Raw genomic sequence first — 19,627 nt, 5'->3', positions numbered from 1 at the left:
ATAACTATGTTTAAATACAGTACAATAATAAAGGTTAATTCAATAAATAATATTAAAATACAAAAACTTTTGGGACATTATAATCTATGTGTTTTTAAGCTAAGAAATTTATTTTTATTAAAACCGTACTCAAACTACAACTTATTTATAAAGTATGCAGTTCCTAATTTTACTAATGGTATTAAATATTTTTTAAGCTGGAAAATGTACTTTTGTCTTAGTATTTCTCAAACCAAAACCTATATAAAGTAAAGAGTTCTTTTTATACACAAGTTTTTGCTGCATATCCATATGCCAAACAATATTGTTTTGTTACTTTTGATAAATGAGACCTTTATATCTTTGTGCTTTATAGGTACAACTCGGTCATTTCTTTGAAAATCGAGATTTCATGCCAGAAGTGAAGGAGTGTTGCCCACAAGTTGTAAATGCCAGTATAGCTGTTTATTATAAGATGTGTAATGCTATGCTGCCAACTCCTGACAAGTCACATTACACTTTCAATCTACGGGATCTTTCTGATGTTATCAAGGGTGTACTGCAGGTAATGTGTAAAAATTCTGGCACTGGAGGGCAGTGGTTAGCACAGCTGCCTCTAACCCAGAGGTTATGGGTTCATGGTACTAGATTGACAGGTGATTGGCAACAAATAGCTGTTATAATTCATATGAAACTGGCCACAATCTAGTTTTAACACAGTTGTTCCATTCCATACACTTCATGCCTGTGTTATCACATTTTTTGTGTGTTTTTTATATTATAATAATAAAACAACAAAAAAGACAGTAATTAACAATAAAAAATGACACTCAATAAAACATACTGTAAGTATAGACAAATACCTCTTTCTTACCCCAAAATATTCTTCAGGCTGATGAGTCCGTGATAGTATCACGTGAAACTATAGCTCATCTATTTGCTCATGAAGCGACTCGTGTGTTTCATGATCGACTCACGGACAGCAACGATCGATCAACGTTTTACCAATTCCTATCTGACGACCTACATAATTATTTCAAGGTAAAATATTCAGTTTAATTACCTTTCATTTCGGGTAAAGGAGAAATTATTTCCCCAATCTCTGGTCTTCTGGTGTGCCTCACTGTAGAATCTCACCCATATAGTTACCATGCAACAAAAATGTGCTTTATAATCTATAAAAATAATATGTAAAAATTCTACATCTTTTCCTACGCAAACTTCTATGTTTAAAAACTGCAACACGACTGTCGTTTGGCTGCGTGAGGAAAAATCAGGCACATCACAAGTAATACATTCACAGATAACCATACCTTCGGAAACTTTACAAAACAAACCAATTATATTTGGAGATTTCCTTGATATGAATGTACCGTCAGCAAACAGAGTTTACCGACAACTTCCATCATATAACATGCTCTCTACTCTACTAGAGGAATACTATATGAGAATCAGGTATATATTCTTATTAAACAAATACTATATGAGAATCAGTAATCATTAATGACAAATTTATATATGTGGTAACTTGTAAGCTGGCACAGGGTGTATAAAACAGAACACCCGTGTTATAACGAACACCAATGCCCCGGCATGCGAGTATGAAAAACTTACATACATTCATATGCATCTGTACTTGTAACTAATATTCAATCATCCCAACAGTACAAGTCTTTCAAGCAGTCCACCTTTGATATTCTTTGAAGCAGCAATTGACCATGTAGTACGAGCAGCCAGAGTATTTAGACAACCTGGTACTCACCTGTTATTGGTCGGTATTGATGGAACTGGTAAAGTTACAACTTGCAAGTTGGCAGCAAGAATAGCTGGTTGCCAAGTCTACAGGTATCTTTAGTTTGTATCTTTATCTTTATTCACTTTTTTGGCAATTTTTGGCAAAAGTCATTTACATTGATTTGGCGAAATGAAGTATTTTATTGTATAGACATTTAATATGTTAAGGTGAGGTAGTGTGTGTCCTTGGACAAGAAACTTAATGGCAATCACTCCAACCAAGTGACTCTATGAATTGTCTAAATGCATCACAAAAAAAAAGTAAAAAATTATGACCAAAGTAACATACATAGTAACTTGTAAGGGAGCATAAGGTGTATGAAACAGAACACTCGTTGTACAACGACTGTCCCTGTGCCGGCCATGCAAGGATAAAATTAGTTACATTTATTCATACATTACAGTTTATCAATTGTGAGAGGTTACTCACTGATTGACTTCAGAGATGAATTGAAAAAAGTTTTCCGAATATGTGGAATTTCAAACAAACCAACCGTTTTACTTCTGACGGATGCTGACTTAGTTAGCGAAGCTTTTTTGGAAGATATAAACTGCATTCTAAACACAGGTGTTAATTCAATGTACTGATTTTACTCTAACTGTAAACAAAAGATTTGGCAGAAAAATCACACCCACAAAAATTTATAAGTGGTTACTCGGAAGCTGGTACAGGGTGTATGAAACAGAACTCCTGTGATATATTGACTGTCGTTTTCTGGCCACGCAAAGATAAAGCAAATTTCGATCATTCAACTAGGCGAAGATGCCGAGTTATTCGACCAAGATGAATTAGATGGGATTGTTATGGAAGTTAAACAAGCTGCCATCGCTAATGATGTCCCGGACTCTCGTGTCGCGATGCTCAATTTCTTCCGCAGCAGAGTCGCACACAACCTCCATATTACTCTTGCTACGAGTCCCGCTGGAGGAAGTTTTAGAAGAAGATGTCGAACACATCCGGCGCTCGTTAATTGCTGCACTATTGACTGGTGAGTTTGTATTGAATGTAATAACATCCATGTTATAACGAATAACGACTGTCATTTTTGTTAACCACTTTTCCTGCTTTACGAGAATAAAGCCTGTTACATTCATTACACACACTTGGAAGCAGAAATGATTAAAACTAACTCAAACTATCATGCAGGTATGACAGATGGCCAGAAGAAGCACTTATGAGTGTAGCTTGCGCTTATTTTTCGCGTGAAAACATTGACGTGCAGAAGGATAATGGTAGCAGTGGGGGAAGTATTGATGAAAATGAAAGTGTTTCTTCACAAGAGGTCATTATTTTGCAATTATTCAAGGATTGTCGCTGCTATTATTGTGTGGGCATTTGTCCTTGGGCAAGACACTTAACGGCAATTGCTCAAACCCAGTAGTCACTGATGAATTGTCGAAATTGCCAGCTATACATAAAAAAGCACCCTCAAAGTTACATACTTGGTAACTTATAAGCTGACACAAGGTGTATGAAGCAAAACATCTGTATAATACCGACTGTTGTTTTCCGGCTTTGTTAAGATAAAGTAAGTTACATTATAAACACCATTTGATTGCAGACCCAAAGTTCTATCAGCGCGGAAAATATTGCCTCAGTTTGCGTCCGAATCCATTTCAGTGCAACACAAGCTGGGCAGAAGTTATGGGACGAGATGAGAAGAAGGTATTACATTACTCCAACTACTTATCTTGAATTCGTACAGGTGAGAACTTATAATCTAAATATTAAAAAACATCGTTTGCATATAGCTATGAATCAGTAAATGACTGAATGTAAATTATTTATCCTCGCATGGAGGACAATGATAGTCGTTATTATTTGATGTTCTGTTTTTATATAATGTAGTTTTTCTTATTTTTTTATATAATATAGTTTTTCTTTTTCTAAAAAGTTGTAAGAATTGTTAAAAAGTGTCACGGCAAAGTAGTTATCACATCTTTCCTTAAACTTTGAGGCTTCATGTTGCTACCATTGTGTGCATTTGTGTCAAATCTGCATAATTAAGTTACATTTATTCACTAAGATCTCAATTGTGTTTTAGTTGTTCACGAAAATGCTTGCAAAGAACAAACAAGACTTTCATCGTAGTTTGCGACGCTTACATATCGGTCTTAGAAAACTTGCAGAAGCAAAATCAATGGTGAGCATAATGAGAGAAGAACTGATCGGTCTCGGCCCAAAGATTGAAGCAAAGGCACAAGATACCGAGAGATTGATGGCCCAACTCAAGAAAGACACGCAAGCTGTTAATGAGGTTTCTATTTTACTGTTTTAATTTGAAAATTTCAAAAAACTTTTTTTTATACTGTCCAAAATAGTTTTTAATTTATCTCAAGATGCAACTTAAAAAAAATTAGCTGTAAATAAAAGAAAAACATTTAAAAACTTTTTGTAAAATTCTTACTTCTTTTTTTCAAGGAGACATATTTAAATATTTTTAAAGTTATTGTTTGAAAATTTATTTGTCCTTTATATACTCAGTATTAATTGTATTCAGTGTATTTTATATTTTATTGTTTCCACCCCAGGTTCGTGAGTTAGTCAGGCATGAAGAACTAACAATGCGAAACGAAACTCAACTTGTTCAAGATTTTGCCCAACAAGCCACCCTTGATCTACAAGCTGTACTTCCTGCTCTGCAGGTATTTATATTTGTCAGAATTTTTTTACAAACAAAAAATTGAATATTAATTTAATGATGCGCCATCAATGTTTTATACTGTGGCTTAAAAATTAAGGCTTCTGGTCGTAAATATTTATGTATGGCATATAGTTCATTGTTTAGCCTAATTATTGCTAAGACCAATACGATTTATCCTAATTGTCAGTCGTACATAAAAAACAAAATAATTTAAAAAATAATCACCCACAAAGTAACATACATAATAACTTGAGGTCGATACAATATGTATGAAACAGCACACCTGTATTGTTGTTCCCCTTTTTTACTTAAAAATAAATAAGTTACATTCATTACTGATGCGTTCACATTTCCATAGGAAGCGGTACAAGCGCTCGACTCCTTGGATAAATCTGACATCGCTGAGTTGCGTGTTTACCAGAACCCTCCACAACTTGTGCTCACCGTAATGAACGCTGTGTGTGTTCTATTACAAACCAAAGCTGACTGGCATAATGCCAAACACCTCATGTCTGACCCTCTGTTCTTAAAGACACTCGTACAAATTGACAGAGACGCAATTCCTGACAAGACTTTCGCAAAAGTTCGGAAAATCACAAGAAATCCTGATTTTACTCCAGACAGAGTGGGAGAGGTAGACATGTCTTATACAATTGATTTTAAGAGTATTCTGTATCTATAATTATGTTTTTGCTATGTGAATTTAGTTTCACCTTTCTTATTGGAATCAAAGGGTTATACACACAAGTTACTATATATATTTATTAAAAATTTCAAGTAAAAATGTTGCTAATTTTATATTTATCTATATTCCAGGTATCTTCTGCATGTAGAAGCATGTGCATGTGGGTGCTTGCTCTACAACATTATAATGATGTACAGAGGATGGTGGAACCTAAACAAAGAAGGGTGAGGGAAGCAAGGGAGGCATTACAAGTTGCACAGGAAAATCTTAAGCAAAAACAGGTTCGATTCATACGTTTTAAAATTGTATTTTGCCATTTTTTTTGTATTTTCTTATCCTTACAAGAGTTAGCATTCTGTTTTGTTCAAGGAGACTTTTAACAGACATTTCTTCAACCCAGTGATTACAAAAAGCTGTATGAAATAAGACATCCCCATGTTATAAGGACTGTCAATGTACTGTCATGCCAGGATAAAATAAATATCATCCATACAATAACTCATACACTGTCTATTTCCCCCCAGGCAAGTTTAAAGAAGATAGAAGATCATCTTAACCAACTCAGTGCTAAATATGAGGACAGTGTTGTCCAGCAGGAGGGGCTAAAGAGGCGTCGAGTATTAACAGGGAAGAGATTGGAGAGAGCTGCTGTACTTATACATGCTTTGGCTGATGAAGAGGTATGATACAAATACATTGTCAACTGTTGGACATGTTTATTATTAAGATACCTAAGATTTTAATAGGCTTTATAAAAGGGTAAAGCCAACTAGAAATATTGTCGTTATTTTTATGTGCTGCAATTTATATTTCAAACTTTGACCACTGGCGCTGCAGTGCAGTTTGTTAGTACTTCTGCCTATAACCTTGAGGTAGTAGGTTCAAAGCCTGTCGCTGCTACCTTTGTGGCTGTATGTGTCCTTGGGCAGGACACATTACATAAATTGCTCCAACCTAACGGTCACTTACTGGTATTTCAAATCATCAACCTTACATAAAAACAAAAATTTTCAAAAATTAATCCTTTATGAATGTGGTAACTTAAAGCTGCCACTAGGTGTAGGAAACAGATTTAAGTTAAAGTTTATTTGTATTTAAGGGATGTTAAAAATACCTTTTTCATTTAGATATAAAGGTTTTTTTATATCATAGGGTAGATGGAATGAATCTGTTGATATATTGAACAAGAAACTTGGTGGATTAATTGGTGATACTGTTGTATCTGCTGCTTCAGTTGCTTATCTTGGCCCCTTTATTAGATCATACAGACATGATCTGACTTCACAATGGGTTAATTCATGTAGCACAGCAGGCATTGTGACATCACAGAATTATGACATGATTCGTCTTATGGCAGATAATAATAAGGTAATTAAAAAATTTAAAAAACTTATTTTTTTGGTTTATAAAATTTTTTTTGAATTAAAAAAATTAAATGTTTTGCTTGAGGCTTGGCAAGACCTATTTTCATTAGATATTTTTAGGGTTTTAACATTTTCAATTTACTTATCCAGGTACGAACATGGTATACACAAGACCTGCCACGTGATGTTCATTCCACAGAGAACGCTGTGATTATTGAAGCTGCACGAAGATGGCCACTTATAGTTGATCCACAAGGACAGGTAAATATACTTGTTCTGATAAAGGAACACATTTTCATTACACCAGTCGTGTCTTCACACAAAATTTTGCTTATGTTAGATGTTTCTTGGAAATAATTAAACATGAATGGCTTGTTGTTTGTCAGCTAAGTGTAGCGACCACGCTTCTTTCTCCCAACGAGATGTAATGTTTTAACTGTAAGCCTGTTTAACAACTATTGTTTTGTTGCTGTATCCTGTCTTTCTAATTTAAATATTTTTTCAATTTTTACTATCGTAATTGTTTGTGCAAACCATGCGGAAATTGTAGCCCAAAGTTGGCTCATTACTTAAAGACAACATAATGCATATGACTTTGTGTTCAGGCAACTAATTGGATTAAGAAAATGGAAAAAGAAAATTTGCGAGTAGTTTACGCTGGTGACTCAAATTACATGAAACTTGTTGAAAACGCGATTCGTGTTGGTGAAACACTGCTGTTATGCGATTTATCGGAAACACTGGACCCTGAGTTGAAACCGGTACTTCAAATGGAGCTTACACATAGGTAAGGTTACTACCATTGTGGATGTATGAGGCCTTGAGCAAGACAAGTAACTACAACTGCTCCAACCTAGTGGTCACTAATAAGTTGTCCAAATTGTCAGCCAAACTGAAATCACACCTACAAAGATTAATATGTGGTAACTCATAAGCGGGCACGAGGTGTATAAAACAGAACACCCTTGTTATAACAACTGTCTTGTCCCCCCATGTAAGAGTAAACCACCTTACATTCAATATTTAAATATACAATTTCTTCCCATATCCCACAGAGCTGGCCACGATTACATAACCATTGGTGGGACAGAAATAAGTTACAATGACAATTTTAAGTTATACATGGCAACCAGCAAAGCAAATCCACATTTCTTACCAGCTGTGTGTATTTCTGTAACTGTTGTGAACTTCACTATCACATTCGAGGGCTTACAGGTACAGTGTGCTTAATTATTTATTGGGTTTGGAGTTTTTATGATATTGCCTCAAATATTGAATTCCTAAATTAACCTGTGGGGGTTAAACCCCTTCCTCTGAGCAGAGGATACGGGTTCGAGGCTTGGCGCTGCTACTGTTATGGTGAAGAGGTATTTTGGTTAAAAACTTTATAGCCATTGGCCTAGTGGTCCCTTATAAGTTTTCTAAATTATCAAGCATACAAAAACAAGATACACAATGTTGTTTGTAACTAGTAAGCGGGCATAAGGTGTGTAAAACAGAAACTCATATTTTAATGGCTTTGTTACCCCACCATGCAAGAATAAAACAAGTTACATTATTTATACACAGGGACAATTATTATCAAGTGTTGTCACACATGAGAGGCCACAGTTGGAAGCCCAGCGTGGTGAGTTGTTGGGCAACATAGCAAGGGATATGCAACTACTACAAGAACTTGAAGACAAGGCACTCATGCTGCTTGAGGTATTTAATAATTTGTATCAGTTTTTTTACAAGAATTTTACAAGAAGTTTTTCATTTTTTTTTACAAAACAATTGGCTGCACAAGTAAAAGCTGTTTAGACTAATGCTAAAACATATGAGGTTACCCATGTTTTAAAAGTTGGGGTGATTTATCACTCTGGACACCCTTAATGTTACGCCTTTGACACTGAGATGGTTTTTCTTTCCTAATAGAATCAGGAAGGTCATATACTTGATGATGAAGATTTGATCGGGACGCTTAAACAAAGTAAACTCACTTCAGCTGAGGTCATGTCTCGTCTTAAATTATCCGAGGAAAATGAGCAAAGAACAGAAGCTGCTAGGGGGCGCTATATGCCAGTGGCCACTAGGGGAGCTGTGTTATATTTTGTGGTCGCTGACCTGGAAGTTTTGAACCCGATGTATCAATTCTCATTGCAGTGGTTTTCTGATAAGTTTATTCTATGCATAGGTAAGTATGTTGTATTGTTATATGTGTGTGTTGTATTCTTATATGTGTGTGTTGTATTCTTATATGTGTGTGTTGTACTTTTATATGTGTGTGTTGTACTCTTATAGGTGTGTGTTGTGTAAATTTAAATATTATAGGTGAGTTGTTATGGCATAGTCTGTGAGAAAACCTGGAATTTAGGTAAATATCGAGCCTCAAAACTTTTATCCTCTAGTTTACACCCACAATGGTAGCAGCATCAAGCCTCGAATCAAAATCCTCTGGGATAACTTCTCCCTAACCACTATGCCATGGTACCTTATGTACATAATATAGTATTAACTCAATGTTAAACAGTTGAAGCTCGTAAAGAATGTGCATCAACATCCAGCAGTAGAGTTTCAAGTGGAAACATATCACAAGTAGAAGAGGAGGAAGATTTCTTTAAATTGTTGCACAAGATGGTTGACGTGCTAACTCAAGGTGTATACAAGGTAACGCCATACGTGTTGTAATGCTGTATACGAAAGAATGTAATACTAAATTGTGGATTAATGCTATAACATCCTTTAAAAAATGTAGTTGAAAAAGTGTAGGACAGAAATTTGTTTTAGACTGAGTTATACTTTCTTAAAAAAATACCATTTCTTAGCAATAAAAAAACTTTTTTTTAAATCTTATAATTGTTATAATTATGAAAAGACAGGAAATCTCAAAACACTTATGTTTTTAACATTCTGTAAATAAAATATCAGTTTACAAATGTTTATTAATTCTATATTTCCCTTTTTTCTAGGTGGTCTCATACAGTTTGTTTGCCGAGCATAAGATTGTATTTTCATTCCTATTGGCTTGTGCAATCATGCGTAACAATGCTAAATATAGGGATAAATGGCGTGAGCTTGGTCAACTTACCGAACAACATTGGAATATATTTCTCCACACTAGGGCGCTAGCGAGCATGACAGATGATGAAATATTGGTATGTGGGTGAATGAATGTAAATTATTTACCTGCGCATGCACAGGAAAATGACCCACGTCATAACACAGGTGTTTTGTTTCATACACCTCGTGTATGAGCTTACGAGTCATCACGTATGTAACTTGTTTATTCTTGCTTGGCTGGAAACAACAGTCATTATAACACGTGTGTTCTGTTTTATACACCTCGTGTCGAATTAAACCTCTTTAAATATTCAGTATCATCATCACGTATTATATAAAAATTTGGATTATATTTCTACAGGATAAACATAATGGTTTGTCACCAATGGAGAGACTGGAAGCTGATGCTGGTTTAGGGGAAATCCCACTTACCCCATTTGAGTGGGTGACAGTCGATATGTGGCGGCAATGCCGATATATTTCGCTTAAAATTCCCTCGTTCGATTCTCTTTGCTCATCCATGATAAATGCTGAGTCACAATGGAAGATTTTCCAAAGTCATCCTGATCCGTATCAATTGATGGCGACTCGTGAAAAATTGGATGACAATGCAGTTTTCGATTGGACAAATCTGACAACATTTGGAAGGTTTCTATCACGTCATACTTTTTACATAACTTATCATCATTTTTTATCGAAAAATTAGGTGTGTATAACAGACCATCTATGTTATAATGACTGTGGTTGCCCTGGCATACAAGGATAAATAAGTTATATTTTCTTATCGCTGCTAGTGTTGTGGGTGTATGTGTCCTCGAGCAAGACACTTAACGCCAATTGCTCCAACCCAGTGGTCACTAATGGGTTGTCTAAATTATCAGCCATACATACTGAAAAAGAAAAACCAAAAAAATAAATAATCTCCCACAAAGTAACATTCGTGATAACGAATTCTTTCAGATTGGTTCTTATTAAAGTTTTGCGACCTGATTGTCTTCTTCCGTCTGTGCGTGCGCTGGTGCATGAAGAAATGGGTGAAACGTTCGTTGTTAGCGAAAGTCTTGACCTCGCAGAGATTTACAAACAATCCGAATCAACTATACCACTTATATTTGTTCTTTCGCCAGGTGATGAAATGTTTTGAAACAAATGGCATTTTAAGAATTAATTGTTATTAATTTTCAAATATAATATGTTAACGTTGTAATTAATAGAAACAAAGCATATTTATTCTGTTACTTCTGCTACCTGGCATAATTTGAATGAATCTTAAAAAAACGTTATCCATGTTTTGTCTGCAACTAGGCAAGATTTTAAAAACGTTTTTATATGAGATGTGCCACTCAAGATTAATTCATATTAGGCCGGGTAGCAGAAGTAACAAAATACATATGCTTTGTTCTTATTAATAACAATGTTTACATATTATGAGTAAAAAATAATACCAATTACTCTGCCACAGTGCCATTTATACTGGACACAAAGGTAAGCGCTCTCTATTTTAACCACATACTCTGTTAACATATTCCAGGCACTGACCCATCCGCCCAGTTATTAAGATATGCAAAAGAAACCCGTGGTTCCGTACTACATGTGGATATGGTTTCATTGGGCAGAGGGCAAGGACCTAAAGCAGAAGATCTGATTCATAAAGCTCAAATATTAAAAGGGAGATGGGTTTTCCTGCAGAACTGTCACCTCGCTGCATCATTTATGCCAAGATTACAGGTTAATGTCAATAGTTTCTCAAAACAGCAGGGCTTCTAAAACTGCGCGTCATAAACTTACAAAGTACTGCATACATATATTATACTAATAACCTGGGGAGGTTGTGAAAAATTAGGAGATTAAAAGGGAATTCGAGCAAAAAAGTTTGGGAATCACTAATTTACATGATATTTAACTGTTCATATGTAAGGTTAAAAAAGGCCCTTTATCCTTATGTGCTGTGACAAAAGTTACAGATTTAATCCAATAATTTCTTATTTTTTAACAATATTTGCTTGACCAGTTTTTTTATATACCATCCAAAAATACTTCTTAAACACAGGGATAAATATTATGTGATATTGCAGGCAATTGTTGAAGACCTCAATTCAAGGGCATCAGAAGTTGATTCAGAGTTTCGATTATGGTTGAGTTCAAAACCAGATCCTTGTTTTCCTGTTCCTATACTTCAAAAGGGACTCAAGGTAAAAGAAACAGAATAACTGAATTTATATAAATATATATCTCCCATCTCCCATCTCATATTTCCCAATTGAAGGATGAGATATTAAGAACTTTTTTTATTGAATGATTCAAACTAATTTTATTCTAGTAAAACCAAAAAGTAATATTCAAGAAGAAACAGATAAATTGCTCTAAACTAGTGGTCTCATGTTGTCTTAATTGTCAGTCATACATTCAACAAAAATCTCCCAAACACAAGTTACATTGCTTCATTCCTATGTGGTAAGCTGGCACGAGATGTATGAAACATAACATCTGTGTTATAACAACTACCATTAAGAGCAACAGATTTTTATTCAATGCCTTTAACAAATGTATTGGGCAGATGGCGGTTGAGCCACCCCGAGGGATCAAATCACATCTACAACTTGCGTTCGGAACCTCAGGGGTTAGCGATGTGACCCCTGACCTCTATAGTAACGGGTCACCGCACAAGGATTGGAACAAGTTGTTATTTGCGTTATGTTGTTTCAATGCTTTGGTTCATGAGAGGCAGAAATATGGAACTCTTGGATTCAACCTTTCATATGATTTTACTTCATCTGATCTTGAGGTAATGTGTCTTACAAAAAGTTACAAAACTTACTTCAAATCATATTTTGTGTGTCGTCTTGGTGTAGCAAACATACATTTTTCTAATTAAATATAAATATCTTTCTAATGTAAGCGTGTTTTAACAATTGTTGTATTTCATTTTTAACGTCCAAATTCAAGACCAACTTTACCTGGAATATACCATGGTATGATTATCACGTATGAAAGTATTACTTTTGTGTTATGTAGAACTAAAGTCCAGTGATTTCTAATTTCCATATTTATCAAAGGTTTCCATTTTAATGTTGCAACAACTTCTTGGAGATTCACCCGATGTTCCATGGTCAGCATTGAGACATCTAACTGGTCAGTTCCTTGATAATTTAAATCAATGAAATACTAACAATTCTAGATTGGCCGGGCACTGATAGTCATTATAACTTCTAAGACGGGTTTTCTGTTAATTGTTACGCTTACGGGTTACCTCATTTGTAAATTTGTGGGTGATAAATTTTATTTGAATTTTATGTTTTTTCATGTATGTCTGACAATTCAAACAATTCATAACGGACCACTGGATTGGAGCAGTTGCAGTTAAGTGTCTTGCCCACATACACATAGGCACACATACAATAGTAGCAGCATCAAGCCTGAAACCAATATCTTCTTGACACTCTAATCACTGTGTAACTACATCCGACAAAGTTTGACCTACAGTAACCTTTGAACTTTCACCCCAGGTGAGGTCATATACGGTGGTCGTGTCACTGACCACTGGGATCGACGATGTCTTGTTTCCATGTTAACAAAGTTTTATTGTGATGCAACAATCATAGAAGGTCATACATATTCTAGAGATGGAATATACAAACCACCAGATCATAATGCAACTTTCAATCAGGTGAGAAAGTTTTTATACTTGATAAAGCTAAAATATATGTAAACAGTGTTGTTTATACCAGTCTAAGATGTAATATAGGTCAAGAAAAAGTAAAACTGTAAGAACTAAAGCACATATATGAGAATTTGCATATATAGTTAAGAAATCTCTTTAAAAACAATAGCGAAGGTCCTTTTATTTAACAAACCAAGAGAAGGGAATCAACAACAAAACAACAGTTGTTAAAACACGCGATAAAAAGTGTGGTAAAGAATGTCAGTTAAAATACATGGCTGTTTCACCCAATAAATACAATATATCGTTAAACAGATACGAAGCTATGTTCTTGGTCTTCCAATATCTGACCCCCCTGATGTATTTGGAATGCATGATAATGCTGAGAAAGCATTCATGGAATCAGAAGCTACAAAACTTATTGATATTGTTATTGATGTTCAACCAAAACTTGCTACAGCAAGTGTATTAGAGTAAGTTAAGATAGAATGTAAAATCGTATAACTTAATCTAGCACCAAGAAACAGTGGTTAGCTGCCACTCGCTTATAGGTTTTGGATTGTAGCAATTGACGCTACGTGTCTTACCCAAAGACACATGTATCCATAACTAACAGTAGCAGCAACCAGTCTTGAACCATTAATATATGGGTTGGAGTGCAAATGCGCCAAACTCTTATATGAGCCGCTGATGGTTTAAACTCTAAATTGTCGGCCATGCATTTAAAATAAAGGGAAAACCCAGTAATATACGTGTTAATTTATTATTTCGACCAATCACAGTTCAGGATACACCGACACCCAAGTTGTCATGGAAATAACAAAAGACATGCTTCATCGATTACCATCAGCAGTGGAGCATGACGACTCGTTAAGTGAAGCAGAACGTGAAGAAGAACTCACGCTTGCCAAAGTTTTAACGAGCAATGTTTGGTCCAACCTTTTCAGCAAGCAAGGAAAAGGTGAAAATATAAAATGTTTTGCTTATTTTATTGATGCGGGTGAGATCATTCTCGAATACCTGGGATTGAGACCACAGTTGTCCCATTTCCCCAACACCAAGGTCACTTTGTACGTCATTCATGTAAATGACCGCCTCTCCGTCCTTCACCCCATTGACAACACTGAAATACTGAGTAGCGAAAAAATGACATGGACTTAATTTTCCATTGAACTAACTGTATATCTATATAAATAAATAAATGATTCAATAAATGTAACTTAGGTTAGAGGAAGACGCACTAATCGTTTTGCCACAGCACAGTAAAAGTATTTCATTATTTATAGATGAAGACAATCTTCCTCTACTTCAGTCTGCATTACTTACTGTAGCAAGGCAAGAAATTGATCGTTTTAATCGACTTCTGCGAACAATTAACGTGAGCCTACGTGCGCTCAGTCGAGCTTTATCAGGGGAGATAGTCATGTCTGATTCACTGGAACAAACTTTCAACGCTTTGCTCTTGCAGAGGGTATGTTAATGTTTGTAACTAATGCATGGGGTGTAGGTGTATAAGTTTGTGATTTTTAGTAATACATTTATCGTTTAGAATTTATTCAAAAAATTGATCTGACCATTTTTTTGATAAAATTAGACAGAAATCACTGGATACAAATATTACTGGCAATTTCAGTTAGAGATGGTGCTTGCATTGCATCATAAAGAAGCAATAAACACTAAATGCTATCTTTTAATAGAAAAGTAGTAAAAACACTTATTAAACTCAGTTACAAACTTTATAAAGGCCTAATTTTATCTCTAGTAAGAGGTTATGGCTTAAACAAATACATCATTGTGTAACTGATTCTCCTAGGTACCTGAGTCTTGGCAAGCAGTGTCATATGAATCATGCAAGCTGCTTGGATCCTGGTTGGAGGATCTTCTACAAAGAATTGAATTCTTTTCAAACTGGTCAAGTCTAGTTGTCAGTGCTGTCCAAGAAAAGGTAGATTAATTGTTACAGGTTTAATTTTACGTGAAAGGTAACAAGGTGTGCTTTGTATTTTTGTCCTGGCTGAAAATATTGACAACCCATAGTGACCACTGGGTTGGAGCAATTGCACCCAAGGACATATATACCCGCAATGGTGACAGGTGGCAGCAGTAAACCTTGAACCTGGGGGTATTTGGCCAAGTCTGGCCCAAATGAACCCCGTATTTTCTGATTTAGTGATCTAACCACTGTAGTAGAGCATAAGATATATATAGTGACACCATTTACCAACAAACCTTTCACAGATTGGAATAAATGTCTCAAAAGATCGTAAGAAACAAGATAGTTCAATTTTAGCAGCAGTTAAGAAGCAAGAAGAGCCAACAAGCTACTGGATATCTGCATTCTTCTTTCCACAAGGTTCGAATGAATGAATGTAACTTATTTATCCTCACATAGCAGGGCAATTACAGTCTGTATAATTGGTGAAGTTATATATATATATATTATATGAAACATAAACCTGTACATAATTTTTTGTATAAAAAGCATCAGATTCTCATTTAATTATATCACTACAGGGTTTCTAACTGCTGTGTTGCAAAACTATGCACGTAAACATAAGTTACCGGTGGATTCTCTTTCGTTTAATTTCCAAGTACAGGATACTGAAGAACATGAAGATCTAATTGACATAAATAAGAAATTGCAGGTAAAATAATTTTAAACAACTTTTGTTTAATTTTGTGCAACAAATATTTTTTCTCACTATATTCTGACTTTTCATTTCAAATATTTTACAATTTATGCTACTGTATTCGAAGAGACAAATAAAAGTTATTGTTATGTAATTATTGGTTTAACTTTAAAACGGTTGTATTTAAATCAAGGTAAGAGAAGTTGCGTTCCGTACAACCGATTCTCCTCTTTCTGACGGAGTTCGAGTGTTTGGTCTCTTCATGGACAGTGGAAGATGGGACGTGGAGGAGAAGAAGATACAAGAATCTTTCTCCAACATCAGATACTTCAGGATGCCTGAGATTGTGTTTACTCCAGTTCAGGTGAATGAATGAATGAATGTAACTTGCTCTACCTTGCATGGCAGAAAATCGACAGTCGTTAAAACACAGTTGTTCTGTTTCAAACACCTTGAGCCAGCTTATGAGTTACTAGGATGTAATTTTGTGGGTAATTGTTATTTTTCTGTTCATTATCATATGTATGACTAGAAATTTAGACAAACTAGTAACTAGTAACTACTGGGCTGGAGCCGTTAGGTATGAAGGACACACACGCCCACAATGGTAGCAGCGACAAGCCCTAACCGGATCTCTAATTTTTTGTTTTCCTTTAAAATCACTAAAACAAAAACGTCATAATATCACTTTTTCATTTATAAAACATATACCAAACATACACCACGCAATACCGTATAAGACTTTAATTAACATCTATATTTTATATTTAGCATCCAGAGAATTCTTCTTCAACATTAATGTATTCATGTCCTTTGTACCGCACGTCAAAACGAGCTGGTTCATTGTCTTCAACGGGACATTCCACTAATTTTGTTACGGCTGTAGATCTACCGTCTGATAAACCATCAGACCACTGGACACTTAGAGGAACAGCTTTACTGTGCCAACTAGACCAGTAGTGTTAAGTATTTTATGACCTTACCTTTAAAGGTTAGATGTATCGATTTTTTTAACTATTTTTGTATGAATTGTTTGAGGTTATTCATTTTAGTTCATTTTTGTTTGTCGACACTTTAATTTTATTCCTTCTGTTGCATTGCACTGTAATTTACCTATATAGAATTTTCAGTGTTTTTAAGTTTTAGAGCTTCTAGAGCTGTACGCTGTGTTACCTTCGTTAATTTTTTGTTATGTATTTTATACTGTGAGCACATATATATTACGTTTTCAAAACCAAGAGATTTATATTAGGTTCCTATTATCAGACAGACAGACTTATCAGGCGTATCTCTGCACTCGTTCTTCATCCGTTAGGACAGTGGTTCCCAAACGGGAGAAAGAAACTTTTCAATTTGCAAGGAGAATTTGATTTTAGTGTAAACCATTACTACGCGGTAAAACAACAGTTGTTAAAACTGGGAACTACTGGTTTAGGAAATAGGCTGGGTGTTTAAAAATTATTCGCCTGGTAAAGTTCAGTGTAGGCTATTTTACCTGTCCGGCGCCGTAGCACAATTGGTTGGTGCGCCTGCTTCTAACCATAGGTTATGGATTCAAGACTGCTAATTTAGTTTCACTGAATTATATCATTTCTTTTTTTAACAAAATAAAAATGTTCGTATGAGGCACGTTTTAAATTCCAAGAGTACTACGTCACGGAGGATATACGTCACACTCGTGAAACGTCACAAAGTAAATATGTAACCTGGCACCGTTACAAAAGTGATATCTCTGGGTTTCGTTTTGATGCTCTGTAGTATAGTAGTAAACACACTAGTGTACCGCTGGTAAATACGGTATTACTCGTCTTCTAATTTGTGAATAATGGTCTGGGCAATGATAAATCATAGGGATTATGCAGCTAGACCGCAAAATCTTTGTCAGCCTTTTATTTAAATCTGTATCAGTTTTTACCGTCTCGGGCGTTCTGCCCGGCTTTGAGCAGTTTAAAACGGTACTGGTTATCATTGGCACTCAAGCTCTGTGAGTTACAGACGCCCAACGTTCGAGCATCCGGTAGAGTTGGCTTTGTAGTTTGTTTTTAACTGCAGTGGCACTCATGGTTAATGAGGAAACTCGATTATGTTCAATTTCCGGATACAGTGTTAGTAGAGTTCAATGCAAATATGTATTACATGTTTGAACAGACACCCGTGAACGTTATCTGACAGCTAAGATGCCATGCAGACTTGTAAAAGATACAAGATCGCCGCTGAACATAAAGGCGTTCCCGATATAAGAACTGTATTTAGACCTGAGCGTCATAAGATATCTTAAAGTGTACTAAGTGGAAGGATTTAACAATATATAGGCAAACAAAGGAGTATTTTTAGCTAGATTACATAACGCATTCCTAAGACTTTACGCTACGCTGTAGAACCTTTCTTCTATCTCAGTGAAATGTAAATAGCATTGATTCAATAAGAAGTCAGTATAAGCTATTTGCTACTTGTAATGTTAATATTGTTTGTTACAGTAAAATAACTGTCGGTAGAAAAGTATGGCTAGTCTATACCCAAACCTCGATCGCGTGGAGTTGTAGCTTGTCATGTTAAAACTGAATAAAATTTAGTTCGTCTTTTCGGTAGCGATAACAAAAGAATGGGAAAGTTTACAGGAGCGAAAGACGGGCAGTAACTTTTTACACAATTATAGAGTGGGGTGGAGGAAGATGGAACACCTTTAGCACATATTGTCCGAATATCCTGATCGTGTTTTAAACAATTAACAACGACCGATCGGAGGCGTGGGCATATAGTTTTACATTTCTTTGAAGGTTCTTTGTTTGCTACTAAATGGGGCGAGAAAATAGAGTTAATAGGTGTCCCATCTTTCCCCACCCTACTGTATAAAAGCGTAGTCTTACGACCGAAAAAAATGTAGCTGATTGGTCAAAACGCGGTTAGTAAATATGAGATTTGGGTGCTAAGATTTATTTCATCTTAACCCACAGCAAACTGCAACTGGAATTTGGTATAAATACCACCAAATATACCGTATAGTCACGCTGCAAATCAAAATGAACGACATTAGTATGAACTGTTCATAACCCTTACTGAAGCATATTCAGAAAAGCATGGATAATGTAATGCTAGTAATTCATCAAGTTTGCTAATGGGTTTTGATAGGTGTTACATTAATAAAACGTTCCACGCGCTAAAAGACAGTTGGCAACCACACATAGTACTTGAGGTTTCAGGACTAAAATATACGATGCGTAATATACCTTGGGATACTTTCGAGTATGAATGAAAATGCAAGGAATAGGCTACTGTTGCGCAAGAAACTGTGTGTATTGGTTTCTCTATTCCCGGAAAGCATGTGAGACGCGGTTTCAGTCGCTCGTGTTCTGTGCAATGCGTTATAGTCTGACTGGTCTAGTCTCGATTAGTCTGCTTCGTGTAGCATCTTGACAGTTCGTTAAAAAGCACAGGGTTACACATAGGGTATAACAACAGTTAAAACATTACCAAGTACTCCGGAAGCAATGACACAGTGAAAGAATTTCCGTGTTGCAGCAGCTCTTTCCTCGCTTAGAGCAGTAAACAAGTCCAAACCCAAGCACCAGATGAGTGAAGGCGATCTAATATGCGAGAGAAGCGCCGCTGTACGTTTTACCTGCGAGTAATTATCAGTTTGAAGTATTTCTTGTTGTACTGTTTGCCGAGTAACATCAACTGCGAGGGTGTAAAGTAGTTGCTATATAGTTCTCCGTATATTTAGATAATCTGTGATACAAATGCAGGCGTACAAGTCGTACTTACCGCAACATACAGTAACGTATAGAAAACACGTGCAGGCTAGAGATGTTTCACCGCAATGTTTT

The 19,627-nt window shown here is 35.6% G+C and overlaps 1 protein-coding gene across 1 annotated transcript; it reads left to right on the top strand.

Annotated features, from left to right (window-relative positions):
- The first annotated feature begins 354 nt into the window (after positions 1-354).
- On the top strand, positions 355-17,034 carry LOC100177139 (dynein heavy chain 6, axonemal-like). The gene is made up of 36 exons (XM_018816905.2): positions 355-544; positions 871-1,020; positions 1,283-1,434; positions 1,645-1,824; positions 2,178-2,341; positions 2,531-2,762; positions 2,921-3,056; positions 3,336-3,479; positions 3,819-4,031; positions 4,306-4,419; positions 4,777-5,052; positions 5,235-5,384; positions 5,628-5,783; positions 6,256-6,471; positions 6,618-6,728; positions 7,073-7,254; positions 7,523-7,682; positions 8,037-8,171; positions 8,385-8,643; positions 8,980-9,116; positions 9,419-9,604; positions 9,871-10,157; positions 10,470-10,636; positions 11,041-11,237; positions 11,585-11,701; positions 12,067-12,294; positions 12,566-12,641; positions 13,016-13,176; positions 13,486-13,643; positions 13,953-14,131; positions 14,457-14,641; positions 14,984-15,115; positions 15,409-15,523; positions 15,685-15,815; positions 15,994-16,164; positions 16,572-17,034. The coding sequence occupies exons 1-36, from the start codon at positions 392-394 to the stop codon at positions 16,758-16,760; spliced, it is 6,099 nt and encodes a 2,032-aa protein (XP_018672450.1). The 5' UTR covers positions 355-391; the 3' UTR covers positions 16,761-17,034.
- Positions 17,035-19,627: the final 2,593 nt, after the last annotated feature.

Source organism: Ciona intestinalis, unplaced genomic scaffold, assembly GCF_000224145.3.
Source record: "Ciona intestinalis unplaced genomic scaffold, KH HT001062.1, whole genome shotgun sequence".
NCBI lineage: Eukaryota > Metazoa > Chordata > Ascidiacea > Phlebobranchia > Cionidae > Ciona > Ciona intestinalis.
This window is presented reverse-complemented; position numbering and strand designations above follow the sequence as displayed.

Bases quoted from the DNA above. Each gene is read 5' to 3' on its own strand.
- LOC100177139 (XM_018816905.2), top strand. From the start codon at position 392: ATGCCAGAAGTGAAGGAGTGTTGCCCACAAGTTGTAAATGCCAGTATA. The intron at 3,057-3,335 runs GTCATTATTTTG...ATTTGATTGCAG, and splicing joins AAAGTGTTTCTTCACAAGAG to ACCCAAAGTTCTATCAGCGC. The intron at 12,295-12,565 runs GTAATGTGTCTT...TATTTATCAAAG, and splicing joins TTACTTCATCTGATCTTGAG to GTTTCCATTTTAATGTTGCA.